Genomic DNA, 19,207 nt, shown 5'->3' on the forward strand with positions numbered 1-19,207 from the left:
AGGGACCCCCACACCTTCCCCCCCACCGTAAGGACCCCCCCAACCACCGAGAAAAACGTGGGGCCACAGCTCCGCCCCAAGGAGGTGGAGTCCCCAAACATTAACCTCCACGCCCTCAAAGGTCCTAGGAATTTCTCCCACCATGGCTTCCCTCCACCACACTCGTGGGTGGACACTCCTTCACACGCACAGCCCCCCATGGACTTCCCCTCACTCAGACACCTTTCCCCAAGTATATTCTTATGTCTGCTTGGATAGACACCCACTTATCCACGGGACCCCCCGTACACACACACCTTTGAGTGGATACCCCACATGGACCTTCCCTTTTAGAAAGCAAACACCCCTCAGTTGATGGCCCTCAACCTTTCCCCTGCCCTGTCCCCCACAGAAAGACCTTCCCCTGACGGGTGGACACATCTGCACCCACAGACCCATATATGAGGACAGCCTCCAGCACAGCCCTTCCCCCACAAATCTCACAATACACACACATACACCTTTTATGGATGTACACCGACCTCCACAGACACCTGCCAGAAAGACCAAGATCAGAGACTCCCAGGCCCTGAGGACACAGGGTAAGGAGAGGATTGGGTGAAGGAGGATTGAGGAGGGGTGGAGTAAGTGGGGAGCAGATGGACAAGGGTAGGGGATAAGGGCATTATACTTTACAGTGGATGATGGATGTAGGGTTCATACATACATGCATATGCTTTGTGTGTGGACATCTTGGACACACTATGCACACAGGGCAGAATTTACATAGACATGCTACACACATCTACGGCAAACACATCACATACTTAAGAGACATACATACAGGGGATATGCCATACACAGATTGCTGCCCACACACCCTAGATCCTTCATGGGCAGAAGCTTTGCAGGCATGTAGATAGATCCAAACAGCATGGTTAGGGTCTCAAGGGCTGAGTCCATGAGAGGAGGGGATAGGATAAGCAGAAAGGCTAAAGGGTGGACATGTGGGTTTTTTTAAATGTAAGGGTCTAGGACGCATGGATCCTCGGAGTGGGAATTGTGAGGGGAAAAAAAAGGATGGCCACATAGCTGGATATTAAATGCCTGGGTCCTAGAAATGGAAAGAGGTAGAGGGGGTAGTGATGGAGGTGGGGGTGGAGGGGCAGTTAATGGAGGTGGGGGGTGGTTTCCGGGGGCTGAGGGCGTCTCTCTGCACCTTGGCGGCAGGATCTATGTTCTCTGCCTTCATCTCCCCTCACCGTTCCCATGGAAACCTTTTAAGCGAACTTCTCAGGAAGACAAAAATCTTTTTTTAAATGACTAAAGAGGGGGGTGGAGGGGGGAAGAGAGGGGGGAGAGAGAGGGAAAGAGACAGATGGAAAGAAGGAGAGAGTTGGAGAAACCGAGATAGAGGCAGAGGTACAGAGCGACAGTCATTCAGAGGCACGGTTACAGAGACAGAAGGGTGATGAGTTGAGGAGACCTGATGGAGGGCAAGATGAGAGAGGAAATAAGGGAGACAAATGTGGGGGGAAGAGGGGAAGGGAGGAAGAATCAGGAAGAGGATATTGGAAGAAAAGAAGAAAAGTGTAAAAAGAAGTGAGAGAAAAGAGAGAATAGGTTGATTAATCCACAAACCAGTGGCCAGTGCACCCCAGTGGCCAGTTTGAAGAAGGGGGAAGGGAGGATAGGGCCAGAGGGCTGGGAGGGAAGCAAAGAGAATGTGGATAAAAGGAATAATGAAGGAACTAGGTCATTGTCAGTAGGGGAGCATTGATGACCAGAACCAAGGGGAGGTGGGGAGAGGAAAGGATTTTCAGGACAGGAAGCATAAGATCTGGGGAGACTATTTTTATAAGCACCCGGAAACCAGGCAAATCTCACAGTTAGGGTGGAAAAGGGAAGGTGGAGCCAAGACATGGGCCTTTTATCGTCCACCCTACCCCAAATCAAGAATACAGGTACCTTCTTTGAAGCCCTTTGAAGTGTAAGAGCCTTCTTTCCCATGGCCCTCTCCCCAGGTCTGAGAACATCTTCCTCAGGCCACCCTCCCACTCATCCACACACCCAGATCCACCCTTTAGCCTTCTCTCACACAGTTCCCTCTCTCAGGGGCATGAGAGCTTTCTCTTCCAAAGCCCCGTACCATGTTCGCCATGGGGCCGGCCCTCCACAGGCACAGAGACTGTTCGTCTCAGTAGTTTGTTTCGACTGGACTCACTCCTCCGGTCCCGGATCAGAAGGGGATGTATCTATGGGATGGGGGATATGATCAGATCTCAGTGGCCCACACTCCCCTTCCCCCACCAGGAAAACTATTAACATTTATAAAAAATGTTCAAAATGATAGACCGAGTCTCCCTCTCATATCCCCTCCTCTTTGCCATACCCTATGGTATGTCTGTGGATGGATATATTCCTTTCCTATCCTTTATTTCTCACACCCACCCCTTCACTGCTACCCATCTCCTTCATTTTTTTCAATACACCCTAAAGGTTTCTCTTAAGCCTTTCTCAGTCCTTCTTCCAATTTATCTAGGATTTTATGTTCACCTAGTCCAGTTTCCCCTTGACCTTCAATTTGTCTCATCCTCTAAAGTCCCCACCCCCAGCCCCTTTTACTGCCTGTCACGGGGGTAGCAGAAGCTGCATTTATAATCAGGATCACAGCTTGTTTCCCTCCTACAGCCAGGCACTCGGCCAGACTGGGACCCAACCCTCCCTTTCCCCAAAAGCCCTGGTCACCTCTCCCCAGTTCTCTTACTACCCACCTGGTTCCCCTCTAACACCTTCTAACCTCTTTCCCCAGACTCCATCATGTCTTATTATTCCCAGACTTCTCCCTAGATGTCCTCCATCATCTCTCTCTCACTTCTCCCTAACACTTTCATTCATTCTGACTACCCCAAGCCTTGGTCCCTTATCTCCATTATATTCCTCCTCAAAACCCCCTTTCCTAATCATCTCTCCTCTCCACCACTAGAGGCCAGTGTCACTTCCCAGCTATCTCCCAATTTTTTAGAGGCTTCCTGGTCACTGTGCACACAGTTCCTCAATCCACTAACCCTCACCCCCAGTTCCCCTAATCCTCATCAACCCTCTTTTGGGTCATCCTAGGCAGCCCCTGAGCTTCATGGGCATCCTTTGATATCTCTCCTGGCATTCCTCCTCTATTAATCCTCCCATTATCCTTTCTACTATTCCACCATCACCACTTTCCAACTACATCTGGTCACTTCTCATTGGACTTCCTTCTCTCCCTCACTGAATCAGGGACCCAGCCTTTCCCACCACTGCTAATGGCCCCAGTTCTTTCTCTTCAGCTTTCACCCCTGATAGCTATCAGTTACTCCACATGACTCACTCTTCAACCCTTCAGCTTCCGAATCATCCTATTCTTCTCCTTACCTCTCATTTCTTCTTGAGTCAAGTCCCTGGCCTCTAAGTTTCCCTCTACTCCCCTGGGTTCCCCTAGCAGCTTCTTCATCCTCTTATATCCACCTCTCCCAGTTTTTGAGTCTACTTTACTTCAGTAACTCTCCCAACTACCTCTGCCTTCTCTGGCTACCTAATTCACTGTGGCATTCTATTTACCTGGTCCTTCAGACCCTTCTACTCTCTCTATTCCTTTGCTCCTCTTCATTCACCTGAATCATCAGAACACCACCCTCTTACTATTCTGTACTCCATATTTGTCCCACAGTCATACTTCACTCCCCCAAACTATTTGTACATTCACCCCTCTGGTTCCCAAGTCACCTCTCCCCACTCTTTGGGCTTCCAAATCATCCCTAAATATCTGGTCACTCCCAACTCTCTTTCTGTTATTTTTATCTTCACCTTTACCTCTCTGGTCTCACAGTCTAGTCTCTACCCCTTATTCCCAGTCCCCTTAATCATTAGGTCACCATTTTCCTTACTCTTTGTTCCATAGCCACCCGTAATTCCTCAGATCCCTGACTTATCTAGCCCTCACAATCCTACTATTCTACTTTGTTCTTCTATTCCTCCCCTGGTTCCCCCTTAATGCCCTAAATCCATAAAGTTCTTTCTTTGCATTCACCCTGATCTACTCTACCATTGTTCTCTCAACTTCCCCTTTCTGCTAATGTCCATCCTTAATACCCAGCCAACCAGAATTCCAGCCACCTCCATTATTCTACTCATTACTCTAACCTTCCTCCATCCAGTCAGACACCTCAATCCCTCACTCCAGCTCACCAGTCCTTCCCCATTTTACCCTAGCACTTCTTCCCTATTCTACCTAGCATGTTATCTGCTCCATGATGGTGAAGAGATGAGATAATGAAGGTTCACCTCTACAGAGGAGTCTCCTCCCAACAGTGAGCAAAACATAGAGACAAACACTGTGCAGGTTGAATATCTGTCTTGCCTCTCTCCTGTCTCATGCTTCATCCCTTCTATCTTTCCCCCATCTTCATTTGTCTCCCCTTTCTCTGTTCTACACCTTACTTATTGTCTTTCCCCTCTTAATTAATATACTCTCTTTCCCAACTCTCTGTTCCCCTCCCATCTAAAGAAAGGTCCTCTATGCAAGCTCCCTTCCTTCCTCTCACCTCCTCTTCATCCAGCATGAGCAGTTGATTCCCCGAGATGATGCAGAATCGGGGGTTCCAACCAGGACGTTCATATGGGGAATGAACGTACTGGGTTCGGTGCATAGGGGGTCCCCGTACATCTGAGAAACAGATAAAGAGAAGTGTTAAGGGATCCCCCACATCTGGGAGACCAGTGTGGAATAAGGGGAAGTTTACACATTTAGAGAATAATAGCATTGTAGACAGATATGGAGAGGGACAGAATTGATAAGGAGACTACAGTACATTTTGAGGGACAGAGAAGATGGGACATCTGAAAAATCTGGAGGAACACAAGGTGAGCCTGAACATCTGGGAAAACAGGAGGGTGAAAGAGATTCTACACATCTAGGTGAATATGGGACATAATAATTTAGTGGGAGAAGGGCTATACAAAGAGTGCCAGTATTTGAAAAGGGCAACTATACATCTGAGGGGAAAAAAACAGAGAAGGTAGTCTAGGGTGGGCAGAGAGAGGGATCGAGGGAAACACAGGCCCATTTGAATGAATGAAAAAATATTAAGTGGTTGCTATATGCAAAGCAATGTGCTAAGTGCTGGGGATAACAAGTGAAAGAAGGGATTGCACATTTGGAATGAATATAGAATTAACAAATATATCTGGGGAGAGCAGAGATGGTGAAACATCTGGGAAGTACAGTGACATGGGGTGGGGGAAGGGTGCACATTTGGGAAGAGTGAAGGTGTCCCAAACAACTGGGTTGTGAAAACCAAATTTCTGGAAAAGGAAGGAGGGAGATACCTGTAAGTCTCAGGAGAGATGGAAGCCATTCCTTCCATGGCCTCCTTAGCCTTCCCAGGTCCCTAGGGACAGTTTTGTTTCCTTGGGGAGTGGAAGGGAGGAGGGGGAAGCTCTTATCAGCAACTGGCCCAGGAGTTCAGGTCCTTGTTTAGGGAAGGAGGAGAGATCAAATTGGCCTCTTAGCACCACCCCTTAAAAGACAGCAACATGAACCCAGGGAACTGCTCCTGTCAACATCGGTAGTTCTTCCCTCCCAAATGATTGGAGAAGCAAGCCTCTAGCACAAAATACTCCCCAGGACACAGTGTGGAGTAATGGAAAAGGGAAGGAAAGGTAACAGGGATACATATCTCATGAAAGAAGGTGGGGATCTGTGGATCTGGGGGTAGGACATCTGTAGGGAAAATACAAGAATCTGAGTACCTCCACCTAATGCCCTGAGATGGCTCCCTTGTCCCATTCTCCTAGGTTCACTGCCCCTCAAGTGCAACCCATCCCCAACAAAACATGGCAAGGGGGTTACCCTTGGCAGTAGTAGTAATAATAAAATCAACTAACATTTACATATTGCTATAAGATTTACAAAGCACTTTAAATTATCTCATTTGAACCTTGAAACAACCCTGTGAAGTTTGTATTGCAGGTATTGTCCCAAAACAGGTTAATGAGACTTTGGGGATATATCAGAGAAATCAATCTGCAGGTATCAGTGAAAAAAAAATGAGGCTACAGTGGTCAGACTGAGAGAAATCAGATTAGGGGCATCTGAGTGGGGGGAAAAATGAAGCTCTGAAGGTGTTAGAGGAAGAAAAACAAGTTTTGGAGCCTCCATGGGGAAATAAAGCTGCAGGTACATTGGAGTGAAAAGAAGCAAGTTTTAGACTCCATGTGATATAGGGCATTTTGCCTGGTGATCTTTCCAAAATCTAATTTCCTTCATGGCCTCTTATTCACACACTCAAAAATGTTTCCCCTATCCTCTAGCCTTTTAGGCTGACTTCTCTGGATTATGGGGTGGGCAAGTAGGAAACAAGGGATGACTCAGAGTCAGAGGTAAACACTCTCCAACTACAGACACACTGAACTGTTGAATACCCTAATACTAGCCACTCTCATCTACTAATACCCTAACATTTTCCAGACATGAAAAATTCAGACACTCATACCAAAAACATGTTAATACTCCAGACAGTACAAATCCTAGTTCCCCTGTAAGCATCAGGACTCCAGGTGAAAAAAACCTTACATTCCACTGAAGGAGGGGCTAACTGCAGCAAAGGGAGTAAAGTTAGACCTCAAGAAATACTTCCTCTTGGGAGAAGTGAGGGAAAAGCATGTAAACTAGTCTGCCTAATAGGGATTCCTATTTCTCTCCCATCATCTCTCTCTCCTCCCCTTCCCCATAGTCCCTGGCCATGTGTCTAGGCTTGAAAATAAGTAGGGGCACGACAAAACTAGTTGAAGCAAATGTGTGTATATGTGGGGAGGTGGGGGTGGTGGGGGTGAAATGAGTGGTCCATGGATAAGGGGAAGGGTCTACAGTGAGGTAATCTCTTTGAGTGCTTATATAGGATGCCTGTGCCCTTAATCCCATCTCCTTGTCCCACCCCACCCCTAAATTTACAAAATAACCTAAGGAATCAGGAAGAGAGGAAAGTGGAATGAGATAAGGAATGGGCCATTAGAGGTGAGAGGAGGTAAGGCATAGCTAAACCTTGCAGTAGAATACTGGGGGAAGGAAGGGAACATGTTATGGACTGAGGGGATGTAAGACAGACTTAGGAAGAGAGAGATAGTAAGTACCCTCTGGGAAAAGAAATACCATGAGATGATAATTGGATATGGACCAGAGAAATAGATAAGCATGATAAGGGAAGGCAGTCAAGGGAAAAAAGAGGGGGATAACAGGAGGGGATTAAGAGGATGGGACAGATATAAGGGAGACACCAGGTGGAGGAGGGGATATAAGGAACGGACACCAGCAGAGGGGACAGATATAGGGGATGGACATAAAAGGGGACTAATATAAGGGATGTACACCATATGAGGTGGGGAGGACAGACATAAGTGATGGACACTAAGGGTGGGACAGGGACTGAATATAGAGAAGTGAAGGGAGGAGGGATGTTGGTGGTGAAATGGAAATAAGGTAGGACTCCAGTTCTGTCTCATTGGTTAGGGACTTGGGGAGGAGGGGGAGGCCCAGTTCCCCACCTCCTAGATTTGCTTGCTCCCTCCCCCCCATCTGGCCCTCCCTCTGCCCTGGTCTTCCCCCTCCCCCAGCCCACCTTCCCTCCCCACTCTTTCCTCCCTCCATCTGGCCCCTCCATCACTCCCTTTCCCCCCTCCCCCTCCTCCATCTGGCCTCTTCTTCTCTCCCTCCATCCTCCAGCCCTTTCTCCATCTACCTGGTTCTCTCACCCCTCTTTTCCATCTTCATCCCTCTACCCCGTCATCATACTGTCCTCTCCTTTTTCCTCATCTCTACCTTTCTATTTCCCCCCCTTTTCTCTTCCCTCTCCATCTCCATGTCCCTCCCCTTTCTTAATACCCCCATATTCCTGTATCTGTTCTGCCTTATACCCTTCCCTTATGTGTCTCCTCTACTTCTTCATCCCTTCATCTTATTTCTTCTCAATATTCTTCCAAGGCCTGCTTCTTTTATCCCCCTAATCCCCTCATTGCTCCAGCCTCCATTTACACCCCCTTTCCCTATTCCCCCCCACGCCAGGCTCTCCGGCCTCTCCTCTTCTTTCACCCTCTCTCCCCTTCGTTCCCCCTCACCCGGGCCTCCTCTCTCCTCCGCCCCCTGCCCCTCCCCCTTCCCCTCCCCCTCCTGATCTTTTCCCCCTTCCCCCACCTCGTACCTCTGAAGGGGGCATAGGACATCGCAGGGATGCTCCCCCGATGGATGGAGGCTCGAGACCTGCTCATCAGGCCTGGGGGGGAGGGGGCGGGGGGGGGACAGGGGAGAAAGAGAAGAGAGAGAGAGGGGGAGAGAGAGAGAGAGGGGGAGAAGGAGGAGGAGGAGAGAGGAGGAGAGAGGAGCAGAGAGGAGCAGAGAGGAGGAGAGAGGAGGAGGAGGAGGAGAAAAGGAGCCAACAGCAGCGGCAGCAGCAGAGAGAGAGAGGGGGGCGGGGGAACAGAGAAGAGAGAGCAGGAGGAGGAGGAGATGCATTGCAGCCCCCACCCCTACCCAGACAGAATCAAAGACAGGGACCCCTGACTCAGAAATGGAGATGCCAAATAAAGAGACCCCAGACCCAGAGAGGGGCATGTCACACAAAGAGACCCCAGACCCAGTGAAAGATAGGTTAAGAAAAACCTGGAGAAAGATAGGTAAGAGAATCCAGATCTGTAGATATCTAAGATGGAAAGACCCCAGACCCAGAGGCAGAACTAAGAAGGAAAGATCTCAGACCCAGTGGAAGAGATCTAAGAGACATCAGACCCAGAGATTTCAGAGATCTCTTAAACTGAGACTCAGGACCTAGGAGGAGATCTGACTGTGAGAGATCTAAGAGACCAAGCCCCTCAGATGCAAAGAGAAATTTCAGAGACAGACATTCTAGGCTCAACAGATTCTAGATTCAGGGTGAGATGGGTTCCCCTGACACAGATCCCTCCCAACCAAGAGAGACCTTATTAACTCAAATGAGATGCCTAACCCAAGAGAGACCCCAGACCCAAAGAAAGTTTTTAGAGAAAAAGACTTGAGACTTAGCAATATATTACAGACCCCATCATTTGGGGATAGGAAGCTTTTTTCTCTGCTGCCTCCTCCACCTCTCATCTAACCTGGCCCCCTCTCTCCATTTTTGGGTCATGAGATGTGCCTGGGCCCTAGGGAAAGAATGTAGGGCAGTCCCTGGATCCACAGGGGGTAGGGTAGGTGAGAGACCCAGAGCAGGGCGGGGTAAGGAGAGGGTAGCCTGAGTAGATGGAGTTCAAGAAGGATAGGATTGGGGGGCAGCTAGATGGTGCGCAGTGGATTGAACACCAGCCCTGATCAGATACATAACACTCACTAGCTGTGTGACCCTGGGCAAGTCACTTAACCCCAATTGCCTTACAAAAAAAAAAGGATAGGGTTGGAGGATGTGCTGAACCACCATATCACTCAAGTCTCCTTCATATATGATCTCTCCAATATCTTCTCTTCCCTTTTCTACCAGTGTCCACAAAGTTGTAGTCTAGCTCGAATGCTACCACCTCTGTGCCTTCCCAACTTCATAAAATATCAGGGTTAAAGAGAATCTCAGAGATTACAGATAAGGAAACTGAGGCACATTGAGGCGGGCCTTGCCCAGTGACTTGTTTAAGGTCACGTGCCTAATTTGTTGTTCAGTTATATCCAACTCTTTGTGACCTCATGACAGTCCATGGGGTTTTCTTGGCAAAGATTCTGGTGTTGTTTGCCATTTCCTTCTCCAGTGGGTTACTTTTTGTCGGCTAGGGCTGACTATCACCACCATGACAAGGCAGTGATCCATAAGGCAAATAGGGGTTAAGTGATTTGCCCAGGGTCACACACCTGGAAAGTGTCTGAGGATGGATTTTAACTCGGGTCTTCCTGGTTCTTTTGGCTCCAGGCCCAGTGCTCTATCCACTGGGTCACCTAGCTGTCCCATGTTGAAAAGAAGGGGCTCTAATTCCAAGCTAGACATTCTGACTCCAAGGCCAATGATTTCCATTTTCTTATATTATATCATCATAATTCTTCCTCTGTCTCTGTCACATTACCTTGTATCATATTTCTTTGTGTGTATCTTATTCCCCCCTACTAGATTTAAACTTCCTGAGTACATGAGTATGATTCTTCATCTTTCTATCCATAGCATCCTACAGCATCAAAATTGGTGCTTAGTCTTTGTTGACTTTAATTTATTTGAAACTGAATTATATTTATCCATTATTAGAAGGTAAGATCCTTAAAAGCGGTAAACATGAAGATTATCTTTATCTTCTCTGTGCCTAGCAGTACCTATAACCACATAGATGCTACCAGTGTTTGCACCATACCAAGAAACCTTAGGAAGAAATTCTCTTAAGGGATGAGTTTTATGACACTCAGAGAGGGCAAGTGACTTGCACAGGGTCACACAGCTAGTGTCAGAAGCTATATTTGAACCCAGGTTCAAATTTCACTATCCACTACATCATGTTGCTTCTGTGTTTCATGCACACCATCATGATAGCCAGCATTTATATAGTGATTTAAGATTTGCAGTATCTCAGACATTATCAATATCTCATCTTACAGATGAAGAAACAGACTGAGAGAAGTGATTTGCCCAAGTTCATACAGTAAATGGCAGGTAGAATTTGAACCATCTTCCTGACTCAAGGTGCTATCTATGCACCTCTGCTTATATTTAAGAGTTACAGTGTTTTTCTCACAGTAACCCTGTCAGGTAGGTTGTACAAGTGTTATCTTTTTATAAGTAAGGAAAGTAAGACTGGAAGAGGTTGACTTGTTCAAGGTCACAATAAATTACAGAGGCAGGATTGAGAACTCAAGTCGTTGGGGTCCAAGTCCACTGCTCTTTCTACCGTCAAACATATAACAGGCACTTTAAAATACTAGTCCTCAACTAATTCTGAAATTCCGGCTGTACTGCGAAAGGCCGCACGAGCCCCATTTCTCATCACTTTGTGCCATGTCACTGAGCTCGGAATGCTTCCAAAGCCTTCCCATTCCTTTCTTTCCCCCTCATATTCTCTCTGAACTTCTTCACTTCACCCTATCTGTTTAACTATTCTCTCGCTAGCACTAGCCAATTGAGTTTCTCCTGGGTCACACTTAGGGTTACAATCAAAAGTACTTAGGAGCTCAACCTTTTCAAGTTTACAGGTTAGGAAAATGAGGCCAAAGTCACACAGCCCCCAAGATGGAACGCTACAACCGTCTCTTTACCAAAGGTCTAACTGCTCACTACTATTCGGCTTCTCCTTACTTCATCAGACCTAATATTATCACTCCATGGACAGTTTTGCTGATTGTTAGTGGAAAAGAGAAGTATCACCAGCAAGTTCCACTCCATACTTAAACTCAAGCTGATACCACACTCACCAACCCAACACTGACGCAGTGACTGGGAGGAGTTTTCTGCCCCTGTCGCTCCGCCCAAACCCATGTCATGTGGTATGAGGAACTGTATTAGGATTGGCCAGCTCCCATCTCGCGCGGAAGTCCTACTTTGGCTGTGAACAACATCTCGCCCTGCCCTTCCTTCCCCTCCCCTAGGACTGTCCTCGTCATCCTCCAGCCTCCTACATCACGTGATGAGAGAAGACTGCAACGAGTCTAATTTTTGGGCAAATGATTTTTAACGGTTATTCAGAGGCGGAGGTGGGGATGGCACGTGTCCATGGATTCGGTTCCTAATTGGCTAGTTCTTCCCCTTCCCTCCCATCGACTAGCTTCTCTTGGGGGCGGGGGTAAATCGAAAACGCCGGACCTCTGGGATTGGGGGGGCGGTAAGTGAGGTGCTTCCTTTGTCACGTGGTGTGGTGAGGGCTCGGGCCTTCTTGTCACGTGGTCGCCATACAGGTACGCTTTCTCTGGTTTTTCTGTGCCAGGTTCTGGGACATTTTTCTCCCGTTCCGTGACGTGACCTTTGACCCCGCCCCCCTACCTTTGCCCACCTAGGCTGCATGTTGGTGGGGCGGGGCCCCCAAGTCTGGCTTGGCGGAGTGGTGAGTGACGACCCCCACCCCCTTCGGAAGATCACTGAACCTGCCTACCCGACCTCCAGATCGATCTTCTACCCTACCCTCTCCTTCTGGGCAAGAATTTGTGCCTCAGTTTCCTAGCCTAGGGTCTTCGTTCTGCATTCGTGATAACTGAGGGGTGAGGAGGGAGAGGGTGCTGCCCACATCTAGGTCCCTTGGCTTGGAGTGGACATAAGTTCCGGGGTCCTCAGGCTAGGCTGGGGCTCCGGAGCTGGGGCTCATCCTTTCATCGAGACACCCCCCCCCCCAGGCTGCATTGTTCCTGGCCTTCCTGTGCATGCAGTCGCTGCTCTCCACGTACCCCTACCTACGGCTGCTTCCTCGAGCCCTCTCCATGGCCACACGGCCTCCCGAAGCCTCGGCCCCCGCCCCCGCTGGCTCGGACTACGTCGCTGGTTCCGTCTCAGTCGTCTTTGTCACCTGCCCCAATGACAAGATCGCCAAGACTATTGCCAGGTTGGGGGGGGGGAGTTGGAGGAAGGACGGAAGGGGTCGGAGCATTAGGGGGAAGGAGGAGGAAAGTTGAGGGGCTCTTTAGTTACTGCTTCCTTTCGAGTCTTTGGGGTAGAGGGTGTTGGAAGCAAAGAGGATCAGCTCTGAACTGAGCTCTGTTTATTTCCAGGGCTGTGGTGGAGAAGCGACTGGCTGCCTGTGTCAATCTAATACCTCACATTACATCTATGTAAGTAATGGGAAAGTGTGTGGAGATATTTCCTAGGGAGAGTGTGTATCTCCTCTCCTCGGTAACTCATCCTTTTGGTGTCTTTCAGCTATGAATGGAAAGGAAAGATTGAGGAAGACAGTGAGGTGATGATGGTAAGACCTTCCCCCTTCCAGCTCTTTCCTGATATTATTTTAGCTCCTGCTCTTCCTATCCAGTTTCCTGATCTAGTCCTCTCTCCTTCAGATGATGAAGACTCAGACTGCCTTGGCCCCATCCTTGACAGAATTTATTCGGTGAGGACATCAGGATTAGTTTTTTGGTGGGAGTGGGAGATGAGTCCTGGATGCATTTTCAGGAGGATGAGGAAATACTGCTCAACACTTGTTGACCTTTCCTTTCCTCTAGTTCTGTTCACCCATATGAAGTGGTAGAAGTCATTACATTGCCTGTGCAACAGGGGAACCTTCCATACCTTCACTGGGTAAAAGATAGCACCACTCATCAATGACGACTCTATTTTGATGACTTCTGAGCCTACTCTGATACCTCAAGCTAACTTCTGTACTCTCTCTCACTTTCTCTAATAAACCCTACCCCTGGAATGCTGCCTCTTGACTTTTTCCTTATTACATGTATCATTTGTTATGAGTATTCATTGAGGGTACATTGGTAAGCCCCAACCCATTCCATCCATTTTTCCTCTTTATTAAGATGATTCAGGTTTCTGAAGGTTATATTTATCTTTATTTCCAACCATACAGAGCCCAGGATTCCCTATTCTATCCCCCTCCCCTTCCCCTAAGGGGTTAAATAACTTTTAAAAATATAAAAAAAGCTGTAACAAAATATCACGGGAAATGGGAAAAAGGCTGTAGGGTCAGGAATCATGAAGGGGTGGTTGAGGAAGAAAGGGGCCTCTCCCCACCTGACTCCAGCCTGGGTGGTAGGGAAGGACCCCCACCCCAGACCACCCCCCCCAGGTACATCCCAGCTGCAGGTGAGGTCAGAAGTCAGGGTGTGAAAGTGCCTGTTGTATGTATGTGAATAAGGGCTAAGGAGAGGAAGAGCAATCAGCTCCTCCTTTTAGAAGATGCCTCCCCCACCCCACTCCACAAGGTACTGCACAGAGCCATCAGGTCGAACCCTCCGAGCCAGCACACGGACAGGGTCTCCTCGGGACAGGTACCCAGCCCCTACCCGGGTTCCCACACCAGCTCCAGGAGATAAGCCACGACATAGAGGAGAAGGACCCTGGGGAGCTGATCTTCGGGAGGGAACAGGAGAGGGGCCTGGGGATGAAGATGATGTTGAGTGGGGAATGCTCCTTGGGGAATCTGAAGGGAAACCAGCAACTTGAAGGTCCAGGGGTGACCTATGGGGAAAAAGAGAGTAAAAGCAGATTTATCAACTTGGAACATAGAAAATAATTTTTTTTACAGAGGAAAACAATATTGGAATCACAGGTAGATATTCAGGGATTAAAGTATATAGGAAGAGAAAGGGGAAGACACCAGAGAATTTGAGGGAAGGGGGAATTACAAGCACATAGGGTGGGGGGGTCCTCACCTGTCTGGGGGTTCTCCATCCCCAGGGGTTCCTGCAGTGCTGGCCGAGGGGTGGAAGGAGGCGAACATCCGGATGGGGCTGCTGGAGTTGTGTGGGGTAGGGTCACTTGGGTAGGGTGGGACCCACCTCCCCATAGCAGAATAAAGATTCAAAGGGAAGACAAGCCCAAACACTGCCCTCCTCCCAACCAATATGGATAAGTGAGAGAGCTGCTCATAATCTCCCCTGGACTACTATCTATGGGGTTGATGGGAGTGGTGTGTGCTTGGGTAAGGTTCCAGAGAGTTAAAATTGGGGAAGAGGGAAGACTCACCTGGGCAGGCAGCGGGCATCCGTGGGCCGGAAATTGTAGCCACTGCTGCCCTGGTAGCTCTGGTTAGGGCTGGGGGGAGGTGGAGACACTGAAGCCTGGAAAGGGGGTGGGGAGAAAAGTACTCTTAAAAGGGTACTGAGACCCTCATAACCAATTAACTTTTTTTTTTGCCTAGGCATTGGGGTTAAGTGACTTGCCTAGGGTCACACAGCTAGTAAGTGTTATGTGTCTGAGGCCATATTTGAACTCAGGTCCTCCTGACTCCAGGGCTGGTGCTCTATCCACTGCAACACCTAGCTGCCCCAACCAATTAACTTTTATTAACAATGATAACTGACATCTACATTTTGGCATAACATTTTCAAAGTAATTTTCATGGTCTCATTTGAGCCTCATAGTAACCCTACTGTGGAGGTACTGCAACTGCTGTCACCCTCATTTTACAGAAAAAAGGACACTGAAGGTCAGAGAAGGAAAGTGACAATCCCGTGGTCACACATTTGGCAAATTATCAGAAACATGACCTGAATCCAAGTTCAAATCCTGATCCAAATCTAGCACACCATTATATTCTACCTCTTCCCTAACTCATTTCTAGTGTCCCACATCCCATATACCTGCAGCGCCCTCCGAAGACGTGCCTGCTCCCTCTGCTCCCTGGGCTCTGGCCGATCCCGCCCCTCCTGGGGTTCCCCCAGCTCTTCTTCCTTCCCCTTTGGTGATTTCTTCTTCCGAGGTTCTGGCTCCAGTCGCCGACGCTTCCCCAGGGGGCGTGAGACCCCCACCCCCGGGCCCTGCCCTGAAGGGAAGCTGTAAGAGGCCTCCTTACCCCCCCAGACCCCTCCTGAACACCCCCAGAGGTACATTTTCCCCAGATAAATCCCAGAAAGTGCTCCCCAACCCCCCTGGGCCAGTGACCTGGTGTGTGCTCCATCTCCAGTGGGGGGTTCCACAGGGGGAGGAGTCCGAGCATGGAGCCCAAACAGACATTTCCGTTTCTTTATCTCTTTCCCAGAGATAAACCTAGGGGTGGAGGAAAAATAGCAGTAAGACAGAAAAGACACACTGGCCTGCCTCACTGCCTCTCCCAGAAATGCAACTTTTCTCCATTTGCAGCTAAGGTTCTCCTCAGTCTCTTAATACCCCATACCTCTATTTCATTCTTCTGTCGACCCTGAAGTGCACTACCCCACTCCACGCTATCACTTACCGGTCCTTGTGGCTGTTTAGAGCAGAGAGAAGTTGAGAGGAACGCTCTCCTTTAGGGGTGTCTGAGAGCTGGGGGAGAAGAAAGCAGATTAACAGTTGCAAGGAAATCCTGTCTCAGCATTTCTTTCCCCTTGTCCCACTCAAAGAGCACCCCCTCCCCCCTACCTCCCCCAGGAGTAAGCTGTCCCAGTTCTCTGAAGTGAATGGCAGGATCTCTCGGTCAAAGTCAAAATATTTCTTCTTACAGCAAACACTGAGGTGATAGAGGACAAGATGTGCAACATCCACCCTAGAGAAATACAGGGCCACAGTTATGTGGGTGTGAGGAATAAATGCCACCCTCTCTGCACCTTTAATGCCACTGTCTTCCCAGAGATTATCTCCAATGTATCCTGCCTCCGTCTAGTTCATCCATTGTTGTCTGTAAGTTACCCCCCCCATCCGACTGTGAGCTCCTTGAGGGCAGGGACTTTCCATCCCCAGCCTTAAGGCCAGAGCCTGGTCCAGAAGAGCCATAACAACAGAATTTGTTGACAATAGACAAGGAGTCTCAAAGAGTTCCCCTGGCCTAGCTCACCATCGAAGCTGAAGTCTTTTGACACTTTCAGGTCCCCCTCGGCAGACACAACACTCAAACTCATAGAATCTGGAAATAAGCAGTGGATAAAGTAGTAGAGGAGTAACAAAGACACGGGAGGGAGAAAGGGGGATGGGGAAGAGAAGATGAAGCCTGGATCATGGACAAACACATTGAAGAATTAGCCTCCTTTTCCCCCACCCCTGCCCTGCAGCCCACGTGTCCCATGCCTAACCCCACCCCCCATCCGTGTCCTGAGGCTCACCTGTCCCCATACAACAGGGGTTTGCTCAGACACTGAGTGCAGGCCTCATGAAACCACTGGAGGCAACTCCGACACTGTAGCATCTTTAGATTCCACCTGAGAGACAGTACCAAGTGAGGCCTGCCCATGACCCTATCACCTGCCACCACTTCCATTACTACAACTGGGTTCCCTTCCCTAAAATCTCTCGATAGCACCCACCTTGACTCGCTAGCATCGTGCCCCCTCCAGAATGCCCCCCCCATTCCTTCCCTCCTTTTGGTGACTCACTCCCCAGGGCCCCCGCAGTAACAGTAGCTCTGCTGCCGGTTGCTCAGGTGTGCTGCATCCCAGTCCAGCCCCTTCAGCCCATATGGCAGAGACAACTTCATCCCCAGCATTGCCCGTGCGTAAGGCCCCTTCTTCAGGGCACCTCCCCTCTGCAGGGACAGACACATGGACATAGTCACAGCTTGGGGATTGGGTGGGAGGTAAATGTATAGAGAGAGGTCGGTAGTATCTACCACCAAGAGGAGTGATCCCTGTACCTTAGTGGCAATTGCAAAGACACACTGTCTGCAGACCCAAGGGGATGGGCCATCTCCTTCTCCAGGGGCTGGGGCTCTTGGAATGTGGCAATCCTGGTGATATGCTGAGGGGTGAGAAGAGGGATCATGGAGGGTTGAGGGTGAAGTATTGGGAAGAATGACTAGGGGGAAAAGATTCAGGATTATAGGGAGAGGAAAAGGGGAAAGAAGGGAAATTATGGAAAGGAAATCATAGAAATAGGCTGTGGAGGTGTGGTACCCCAACAGGCTAGGAGAGGTCAAATGTCATTCCTTACCATGTCGACATTTCTCACAGCTGACCAGCCGGTTCCCAGGGACCACAGACTCAGATCGACAGACACAGCACAGGAGCTCTTCTCCAGGGAGGGCAGCTATGAAACAACAGGGAAGAGCTCTGAGGCTCTAGCCCCAGCCAAGCCTCTGGTGCCCCAGTCCCTGCTTCCTTTTAGGGACCAAGCTTCCTCGAGTCTCACCAGGGCTAATGTCCTTCCATAGAACAAGAAACTGGGAATCATCTTCAAACTGGACTAGACAGACCTCCCGAGCACTATCCACCTGGGAGAGGGAAAAGAGGGTAAATGCTGATGACAAAGGGACAGAGTTGATCTAAGTCAAGAGGATGGAAAGGGAATGCTAAAGTTAATGTTGCAAGAGAAAAGTGGGGTTGAGGTTGAGGTCAAAGGTTTAGATCTCACCTTCTTGATAGTTCCCAGGTAAAGGAGTCCATCGGTCCATCTGGCCAGAACATCTTGCCCCTCCCAAAGCCGGGGTCTGGTGCCTGGGGAAGGGGCTGGGGGAGTGGGCTCCCAGGGTTGGGGGGCGGCAGAGCGGCTCAGCCGGGAGGGCTGCGCCATTGCATCCTGGGGAGCCTGGCAGGAAAAGGGTGGAGGGTTACCTCCCCCCCACCCCCAACAGCATCCACCTCTCCCTGCCTGGCTCCCCCAAGGGGACTCAAGTATTCAAGATTCCAGCTTTCTCGTGGCTCTCCCACACACAGCTCAATATCACATACTCTTCTCTTTCAGTCCCTTACCCCAACCACCAGGATTTAGGATTCTAGAGAGAGGGAGCACAGACACCTGATTCTCTAGTCTCCCACCCCCAAGATAACTCCAGGGATTGGTTCACCCAGGGAGTTTCTCTCTTGGTTCAAGGATTTTAAGAGGATGATGGATTGGAGAAAGAGAGGCCTCCCCTTAGATCCTAGTCCCACCCCTACATCCTGGCTGGCTTCATCTTGGAATTTCCCTGTCCAGAGATGTCAGAGTTCAGACAACCTGCTTTTCGAGGAAGGGGGGTCCTCAGTAATGAGATTCCCTCCAATCCGTTCTGAAGAATCTTCCCATTCCTGGATGATCTTGAGTCCCCCTCAAATCTGAGGTTCTCTAACCCAGGGTTGGGGGGGTGGGGTGGGGTGGATAACTTCCCCGTGTACCCAGGCAGGGGGGCGTGTCCTGGTCCCAATCTCTACTCCCCGAGATGGGGCAAACCTGGAGGTGACATGAGGCAGCCCCCTTGAGAAAGGGGGTCTCTGCATGCATGTGACTGGAGAGGAAACAAGGGGTGGGGGGGAGCCGGAGATGGGCTCCGTTCCCTCACCTAGCGCCAACGCCTCTCCCGGGGGGGGGGCTCCCTGGACTGGACTCCCCCCTCCCCTTCCTCCTTTGGACCCCCCTCCGCCCTCCCCGCCTCCTCCTTACCGGTGACAGCTGCGGCCGCCGGGGAGCTGGGGAGGGGGAGCCGTGGGGGGGCCGGGGCGGGGGCCGAGATGTCCAGGCGTCCGGAGGAGGGGGCAGACAGAGGCTGGGGGGGTCCCCAGGCCCGGCCCCTCCGTCCCGGCTGCTCTGGGGCGTATGACGCAGCAGCCAAAGCAGCGGCGGCGGCGGCGGCGGCGGCAGCAGCAGGAGGAGGGAAGGGAGGAGGGAGGAGGGAGGGAGGCAGGGAGGGAGGGAGGGGAGGGACGGACTGGCGGGGGGGGGAGGCCTGG

At 50.0% G+C, this 19,207-nt stretch overlaps 3 protein-coding genes across 11 annotated transcripts in view; 1 reads left to right on the top strand and 2 right to left on the bottom strand.

Annotated features, from left to right (window-relative positions):
* SYNGAP1 (synaptic Ras GTPase activating protein 1) overlaps positions 1–8,418 on the bottom strand; it is a 34,394-nt gene extending 25,976 nt beyond the window's left edge. Inside the window, 3 exon segments of the mRNA XM_020999339.2 lie at positions 2,129–2,234; positions 4,560–4,681; positions 8,211–8,418. Coding sequence (XP_020854998.1) covers positions 2,129–2,234; positions 4,560–4,681; positions 8,211–8,277 — 295 coding nt within the window. The 5' untranslated portion in view covers positions 8,278–8,418.
* On the top strand, positions 80–13,344 carry CUTA (cutA divalent cation tolerance homolog). Of its 6 annotated transcripts, none has more exons than XM_020999349.2 (7): positions 80–581; positions 11,926–12,042; positions 12,329–12,534; positions 12,701–12,760; positions 12,849–12,894; positions 12,986–13,035; positions 13,148–13,344. In XM_020999349.2, exons 2-7 carry the CDS (start codon positions 12,001–12,003, stop codon positions 13,248–13,250), a joined length of 507 nt encoding a protein of 168 aa, XP_020855008.1. In that variant the 5' UTR covers positions 80–581; positions 11,926–12,000; the 3' UTR covers positions 13,251–13,344. The 6 variants fall into 6 exon arrangements, with proteins under 6 accessions (XP_020855008.1, XP_020855009.1, XP_078011550.1 ...); XM_020999350.2 differs by lacking the exon at positions 80–581 and adding an exon at positions 11,734–11,823; XM_078155424.1 differs by lacking the exon at positions 80–581 and adding an exon at positions 11,825–11,896 and having other exon boundaries at positions 11,996–12,042; positions 12,362–12,534.
* A 119-nt stretch (positions 13,345–13,463) lies between these two features.
* On the bottom strand, positions 13,464–19,147 carry PHF1 (PHD finger protein 1). 4 transcript variants are annotated; one of them, XM_020999344.2, is made up of 15 exons: positions 18,921–19,147; positions 17,916–18,089; positions 17,694–17,775; positions 17,496–17,591; positions 17,200–17,303; positions 16,943–17,091; positions 16,673–16,768; positions 16,408–16,476; positions 15,996–16,119; positions 15,832–15,899; positions 15,540–15,644; positions 15,239–15,431; positions 14,622–14,716; positions 14,309–14,389; positions 13,464–14,114 (listed from the first exon to the last, which is right to left on the bottom strand). In XM_020999344.2, the coding sequence occupies exons 2-15, from the start codon at positions 18,072–18,074 to the stop codon at positions 13,826–13,828; spliced, it is 1,710 nt and encodes a 569-aa protein (XP_020855003.1). In that variant the 5' UTR covers positions 18,075–18,089; positions 18,921–19,147; the 3' UTR covers positions 13,464–13,825. The 4 variants fall into 4 exon arrangements, with proteins under 4 accessions (XP_020855003.1, XP_020855006.1, XP_020855004.1 ...); XM_020999347.2 differs by having other exon boundaries at positions 14,309–14,386; positions 18,921–19,003; XM_020999345.2 differs by lacking the exon at positions 18,921–19,147 and adding an exon at positions 18,498–18,660.
* Between the last annotated feature and the right edge of the window lie 60 nt (positions 19,148–19,207).

Source organism: Phascolarctos cinereus, unplaced genomic scaffold, assembly GCF_003287225.1.
Source record: "Phascolarctos cinereus isolate Bilbo 61053 unplaced genomic scaffold, phaCin_HiC Scaffold_5;HRSCAF=322, whole genome shotgun sequence".
Taxonomy (NCBI): domain Eukaryota; kingdom Metazoa; phylum Chordata; class Mammalia; order Diprotodontia; family Phascolarctidae; genus Phascolarctos; species Phascolarctos cinereus.